At 39.1% G+C, this 7,880-nt stretch overlaps 1 protein-coding gene across 1 annotated transcript; it reads left to right on the top strand.

Annotated features, from left to right (window-relative positions):
• Positions 1-338: 338 nt before the first annotated feature.
• gnat2 (guanine nucleotide binding protein (G protein), alpha transducing activity polypeptide 2) lies at positions 339-7,000 on the top strand. The gene is made up of 9 exons (XM_010740799.3): positions 339-643; positions 3,585-3,627; positions 4,134-4,275; positions 4,422-4,579; positions 4,695-4,823; positions 4,924-5,053; positions 5,135-5,288; positions 5,538-5,750; positions 6,176-7,000. The coding sequence occupies exons 1-8, from the start codon at positions 538-540 to the stop codon at positions 5,726-5,728; spliced, it is 1,053 nt and encodes a 350-aa protein (XP_010739101.1). The 5' UTR covers positions 339-537; the 3' UTR covers positions 5,729-5,750; positions 6,176-7,000.
• Positions 7,001-7,880: the final 880 nt, after the last annotated feature.

Genomic DNA, 7,880 nt, shown 5'->3' with positions numbered 1-7,880 from the left:
AGGAAATACAAGATGGGTGAAAACACTTGCACACTGACTGCAAACCACACATTTATTGAAATGGATGACGTTTTGATCCCAGTCAGATCTTTGTCAGGTCACAACCATAACCACATACACTTAATGCATTCATACCAACTCCTCCTCATTAGACTCTGTGTGTTTGCATGTATATATCAGAGTCAGAGTATCTGAGAATGTTTATTTGCTCAGCATTCACTATTGTCCTCATTAGACTAATTGGATTGACTAACCAATCAGGAAGAAGTCAGGGGTTTAAGCAGAGGGAATTAAAGGGTGGACCGCTCCTGAACAGAGCTGCTAAATTGATTTGATCCTTGAGAGGGTCGCAACTGATCATCTAATCGAAAGAGGACAACGAAGCCAGGAAGGCTCAAGCACCTCCCTCCCAATCCCCTTCCGCCAGGAAATCACCTTTCAACACGATTAGTGTTGCACCCAGTTCTCTGCAGCTACTCACAGACAACCGTCAAAATTTCTATCCTTGAGGATCTTGAGTTTGCGGAGGAAGAAGCCATGGGTGCAGGAGCAAGCGCCGAGGACAAAAAGTCTAAGGAGTTGGAAAAACAACTCCAAGAAGATGCTGATAAGGACGCTAAAACAGTCAAGCTATTACTGCTTGGTAAGTGGACTCATGAATAGTCTTGTTGCACCAAGTTTTCCTTTTTGTCCCAGACTGCAGGTGACGCAAAGTGCTCAGATTGTCAGGTGTCAACATCAAAAGATGTCAGGACTAACTAACTCTGACTTTTAACTTTCTATCTTTGATGGAAGGAAACTTTCCGCGGAGGTTTGGGTCTTCAGAGTTGAATTGTAGTCTTGTAGTCAGTCAACAAGTGCAAGTGAGGAAAGATAAACATTTAAATTCATAGCCATTTAAATCATAACCCTTTATTTATGATTTTATTGATTCATCTTGATTGATTCATTTGCCACCTGAGGTGTGCCTTGCACTGACACATCTGTTGACTGCTTAGTTAGATGTAAGATATGGTGCACTCAGAGGATTTACAGGCTGTGCAGATGATTTGTTTCTGGATATAACCCTACATTAGTTTATTAGAAAGATGGGGCGACAGATTGTGCAAAACTCAGAGGGCATTAGTGGGAGTTAAGTAAGTGCAGCAGAAGGAGATAGCAGAGATAAGTTTGCAGGTTAGTTAACAGTTAAAATAGAGATCTGAGATTAAGCTAAAAAAAAGAACAAAACTTTTCTTTAGACTTTAGACATACAAACATAAACATAGTCAAATAATAATTTGCTTTATTTGAAAATATAAAAACTAAATATTGGTGACAGTTTGTCACAGACTTGCTTAACTGTTTTACATTTTTTAATATCATGGTGAGTTATCTTAAAGATCATCAACCATTATTGGAATAAAATAAAAACATTAGAAACAATTCTCAATATTTGACAAAAGCATTCAATTTAAAAAAGCAAAATGTTAAATTAACATTTTCTCGGATGGCGTCTTAAATTTGTGAATGACTTTAAAATGAAAGGAGCTTTTAAGAAGTTGCTTAAAATAATCACAACCTTTGGTCTAAATGAATGACAGACAGCAACGATATGTCAATCCGATTAGCTAACTGGTTTAGTGCAGATCCCCTTGGTGAAGTCTTTGCTGATCCCTCAGCTTGCATATGAAGAATAAAATGTGTAGCATTAAAACAGCAGGATTCAGCATGTCTTAGAAATAGTGAACATTCTGATGAAAATGTAGGACACAATGTGAAACCAAAACTTAGATATTACAATGTAATTAAATGTTTACAGCACAACGACCTCTGTGCTGCTCCACTGATGATGGGCGTTAAAAATCAAGTATAAATGCTTTTTCTATAAAACCTAAACCCATCAATTATTACACCCTATAAATGCAGTCATTACAACACTACGTATAAAATGAATATTATATTGAGACTTCTATATGCTTCTCCAGCAGCAGAGATCAAACACTAAGAAGCAACAGGCAGTAAAATTCAGAAGAGCACCATCTTGTGGGCTCTGATCAACTCAAAAACTCTGCAGGTTTATATTTGAACTCAACATATCTGCAACTGAGTTCAGCAGTTGTGTGCATGTGTGCAAACCAGAGAAATATACACTGGTGAAGTTACGTGTCTTCTTAAAAGGAGCTTTTGCAAAGACATACCAAAGAAACCTAAATGTACTTAGTTACAGGGAAGTTTCAAAACTGTTACTGTGAAAGTCTTCAGATGTTGATTTTTCCTCAAACTTCATTAACTGAAATGGTTCAAAAAATATTTCCCAGACAATTTGCATATTACAAATGACACAAACTCACACAAACTCCTTAAATATCTGTTGTAACTGTCAAATTATCAGTCTTCTGCAGGATAATTACAGATATAGAGCTCCCCTAATAAAGTCCAGATTTAATGTCACTGCAAAGCCTAAAGGCACAATCACTAATGAGCACGAGGCGAGAGAATGACTCACAGAGAGATAAAGGGACACACCTTATATCATCACAGCTGAGGAAAACTGATACTCTCACATTGACACCTTCACTCCCTCAGTACAAATTGGAGGAAAACAAACTTATTATAGACTGCTAGCAGTGTAAGCCAATAGTTTAAAAAATGCCACAGTAAATGCTCAAGCAGTAAGTCTGTGGACAGAGCTTAATATGGTTCCAGTGAGGGCACAGCCAGCTTTGGTCGCTCTGTGATAAATTCCTTCTGGCCTGAGTTAGTTTACAGTGCTGCAGAAAGCCTGATCTGCCTGCAAGCTTTACAATCCAGTTATGATACTTAAATTGTACATGTATGCACAGTCTATGTTGTGCGTGTATACATGCATGTATACATATCTGTTCCCCTGAAATGAAATCCACCTCCTGAGTTGCTCGACGTACAAAAATCTGACATTAATTGCTTATAGACGACCAAAGTAGACAACTGTGGTGCAAGGAGATTATGTTGTTCCTGTTCGAGGAGCCTTTAGCGAGATCACTGCCCTCTACTAAACCATCACAAGGCTTCACATGAAACTGAGAGTCAGAACACTTCAAACAACTTAATGATCCGCATAATTTCACAGACCAGCTGAAACTAACAGAAATTAATGTGCACCTCTTTTCTGCCACAGAAACACTGTATCCTGACTTTAGTATGTTAAATACTTCGGCCATAAGTTTTGCCTGTTTGCGCTGCAATACCTCTGTTTCATATAAATTGTGACATGTCAATTTTATAGTCAGGCATCATATTAAATACCTGGATGTGATATGAAATAGCTTTTAAAGCGAACTCAGGCTCATGTAAAGCTCTGCTGTTGATTAATGGGCAAACACACAGTGATTACTGTGACTTTCTTGAATAGCCTCATGATTTCCATGAAGAGATGTTTCTGATGATCTGTTCTTATGTAACTTTAGCCCTATCCATTTTTGTTACTGTATGATGACAGTTTTGGGTCAAAGCATTTGATTACTACATCATTAAAGAACATTCTTTGGATGTTTATGGATTACAGTGTGTTTATGGCCCACCGTCAGTTATGGTTGTTTCTAACTTTTTAAATTCTTTTCCAGGCGCTGGTGAATCAGGGAAAAGCACCATTGTAAAACAAATGAAGTAAGTATTACGATAAGTGATGAATGTAGTTTTTTTTGTGGTCATCCACATGATGTCAGTGCAGCTGAAAGTTTTTTTTAATCTTATCAGTCAGGCATACAGGCAACAGGCCAAAGCTCCCTCATCGCTGTCTGTTTCTCTTGCAGTGAAGCCTTTTACAAAAGGTCAACAGGGCAAACATCCGCTTACTCTGATTTGTCAGCACTTGTTTTGTGCAGTTAGTTGGCAATAAGAGCTGAGTGAGTTCAGAAACACACCACAGGGTGGCACTGTGAGCTTCAGTAAATATCCTGGTTATTTCTACATTGAATGAACTTGACTGTTAACATGTATGGAAATCCAAACTGATCATATATACACACAAGATCCTAGTATTTGTTAGTATTTTTTATAAAAGTTGACATATTCACAGAAATGACTAATCATTTTCTATAATGTAGCTGTAATGTTTGGCTTTTCCCTGAACTAAAACACTTTCCCTCCACTCCTCTTCCACCTGTGTCCAGAATTCTGCATCAAGGTGGTTACACGAAGGAGGAACAAATGGAGTTTAGGGCGATTATCTTTGGCAACATCCTGCAGTCTGCCCTGGCTATCATCAGAGGCATGGAAATGCTGGCCATTGATTTTGGCTCTGTTTCTGCACAGGTCTCATATGACACTTAAAAGATCTACACAAGACATGATTAACTTGGATAGTTCATTTCCAATGACATAAAATCAAACTATAAATTGTTATAAAAAGTGCTGTGACGGTACTGATGGATCTTTGTTCCATGTGCATGAAACCACAGGAGGATGCACAGAAGCTGCAGAACTTGTCAGACTCAATTGAAGAAGGCACAATGCCCACTGAGCTGGCTGACGTCATCAAGAAGCTGTGGAAGGACTCTGGTGTGCAGGCTGGCTTCGATAGAGCTGCTGAGTACCAACTTAACGACTCTGCTGGCTAGTAAGTGCATGTCTATTACAGTGATGTGGTTACATGTAGAAATAAAGTCAGCTAGCTTTGTATGTTTAATGTATGAGAGGCCTGACTGCTGAACCATTTGTTTTGCCATCTTTAGCTACCTCAATGAAATGGACAGAATCTGCAAGCCAGACTACCTCCCTACTGAGCAGGATGTGCTGCGATCTCGAGTCAAAACAACTGGTATCATTGAAGAACAGTTTTCCTGCAAAGAGTTGCACTTCAGGTAAGTCACAAAGGAGGACAAAAAGTCTGACACCAACAAAAACGGACACAGCACCATGACAACCACTTGACATTGTTCCTACTTTTTGTGTGATGAACAGGATGTTCGATGTGGGTGGCCAGAGGTCAGAGAGAAAGAAGTGGATCCATTGTTTCGAGGGGGTGACCTGTATCATCTTTTGCGGAGCTCTCAGCGCATACGACATGGTGCTGGTAGAAGACGATGAAGTGGTGAGTCGAGACTAACTGGTCGTGAAACACAAGAGAGACGTGAGCTCTGTTGGTAACTCTGTTTCTCTCTGACCTTTTCAGAACCGCATGCACGAGTCCCTCCATCTATTCAACAGTATCTGCAACCACAGATTCTTTGCACTGACCTCCATCGTGCTTTTCCTCAACAAGAAGGATCTCTTTGAAGAGAAGATCAAGAAAGTCCATCTGAGTATCTGCTTCCCAGACTATGATGGTAAGACCAACTGATGCTGCTTTAATAGTTCATGACTTTACTTGGTGCACACCGTGCTACAACAGGACTAAGTTGTTCATTAAAGGATCAAGTAAGAAATCTTGAGATTAAAACTGCACCCAGTGGGAGCCTCGTCAGCTAAGCTGACTGATAAAGTCATAAACCAGCAGAACTGGTGTAAAGACAACAAAAACTCATGAGTCTTCATCATAAATCCATTCTTGTCTTCACACCCTTGATTTCTTTTAGGCCCCAACACATACGACGACGCCAGCGACTATATCAAGAAGCAGTTCTTGGACCTGAACATGAAGAAGGGTGTGAAAGAAATCTACTCCCACCTGACCTGTGCCACAGACACAAGGAACGTCGAGATCGTGTTCAATGCTGTGACAGACATCATCATCAAAGAAAACCTTAAAGATTGCGGTCTTTTCTAAGCAGCTCCAGAGTGAAAAAGAGGTGCGCAGTGAACACATCACATCACTCCTGGGGACTTTGTTGACACAGAGTAATAGGGTCCAGATGAGACAGACATGGCAATTCAATTAACCGTCATACAGCAAATCATATCTGGCCATCCTGCGTTGCTAGGCAACAACTTCTGACCATAGCATGAGCTCACACAAACTCAAACCGCACAGAAATTTTAGACCATTTGGGACTGTTGAGGATGAGGAAGATGATGATAAATGAAAAGCAACCAATGCAATTATTTGTGATTAAAATCAGTTCCTCCCAAAGCTGCAGAACAAGTTAACTTCTTGTATTTCATTACAGACACATTATGAAGCTATCAATGTGGCAAAATGCTAACCTTTAAAGACAGCAGCAGGCTTATTTAAAGTGATTTCAACATGACTGTTTTTTTTTTCTCTATTTTACAGAACTTCCTTTCCTAACCTAACCCCTGACATATTGGAATTAACTGAGAAATGTACTGATGGAGCTCAGAGGAGTCTGTCGTGTTCATGCCATCGCTTCCATGCCAAGTACTTGACGATTCCTAGCACGTCACCATCTCCAACAGTACATCTCTGCAACGCAGTGCACATACAGCTGGGTTGAAACAACTATCAAGTCACCCTGTTGTCATTGTGGGCATACAGCTTTCGATAAGATCATTGAGTTTTTCTAAAGTACAGTATTTGTCTCACACCAGAAGCTGCTGGTTTGAAGGTATGAAGATGAAATAGTCGCTCATTCGATCCTCATTGTTTCCTTTTGATTACTGTGTTGTGAGTTATATTTACTATTAAAAAAACAAGCTCTGTAAAATAAATAAAACAATTAAAATCTGGGGGAAATATTAATATTTTGAATAGCAACATTGCAACCTTGTTTTTGTTTTTGAGTACAGTAGTCTCTGTGGTCTTGATAATTAAACTGTAAAAAATTGCTGAGTAAATATCTCAGATATTCCCAGTGCTTGCAGTATATCCAGATTACAAACCAAATTTTACATGTATCTAATCTAAATAGTGTTAATGTATTCAATTCACTAAATTTCAGAAGGTCAAACATGGTAGAGGAACTTTGTACATAAGAGTAGATAATTCAATATATTTTGAAAGATAAATCTATGTGGAAATATACGAGAGAGGGAAACATTAGAGGAGATGATGCTTTATTATGAAAAGGGAATGCAAATCTACTGTGTATGTCCTTTCTTATGAAATGTAGAGGCATGAAATAAAGATGCATTAACTTCACTTGTGTGTCTGTGTCTTTGCTGCAGAATAATGTATATCAGATTGGAGAAACAGGGGTGTCAACATCGAACAATAGCCTCCAGCTGTGACATGATGAGGGATAATGCAGCTGTTATATATGTAAGTTAAGGGGAAATGGCAGTGTATAGAAGTTCATTAACAACAAACCTATTGAGAAAGCAAACAAATAAAACCTGCAATTAATCTGCAAGTGCAGATTTACTGTATTATTGCGCAGGGACAGATGCACAAGGTTTGACAGCACACAAGGACAAAACTAAAAGTGTAATCAGTGTGTAGAGCTGAAAAGGGGAAGGGGTGTGTTTTGATACTGCTTGTTCTCCATTTTGCTGTGTTGTCTTGCATACACACTCCAGGGCAAGGTTGTGCAAAATTTTCTAGATCTGTCCCGGATGTCAAGTCTCTTTGAGAACCAGGCTTCTTCCCTGTGTGGTTCATTAGTATTTCCATCTGTCAAGATCTTAACTGTAAAAAGATGCAGTATACAGGTGGGCGTGTACTGCTGAGGCTTTTTAATAGAAATTATATTTAGCAATAATCCAGCCTTCTCGGTATGTTCTCAGCCATGGATTGAGCAGTCCATCACAAGTCAGTTAGTGAATAAATTACACTTGATTGGGGACTTCAGATATTATGCTATATAACTCTCTGGACCAAAGTGTATCCAACAGGCCAACACTGTCACTGTATCACTTCCTCTAGTGCAGTAATCATTTGCTATTTTTTACATTTTTATATGTTGTACATTTGATAACGCCAGTAACCACATCTCTTAAGTGTTTGAACTACAGTGAAGGTGAAAGTCAGTGTGCTGACCTGCAGGGCCTAAAGCCATGTCGCTTGGTGTAGATCTACTTGG

Source organism: Larimichthys crocea, chromosome XV (assembly GCF_000972845.2).
Source record: "Larimichthys crocea isolate SSNF chromosome XV, L_crocea_2.0, whole genome shotgun sequence".
NCBI classification, from domain to species: domain Eukaryota; kingdom Metazoa; phylum Chordata; class Actinopteri; family Sciaenidae; genus Larimichthys; species Larimichthys crocea.
This window is presented reverse-complemented; position numbering and strand designations above follow the sequence as displayed.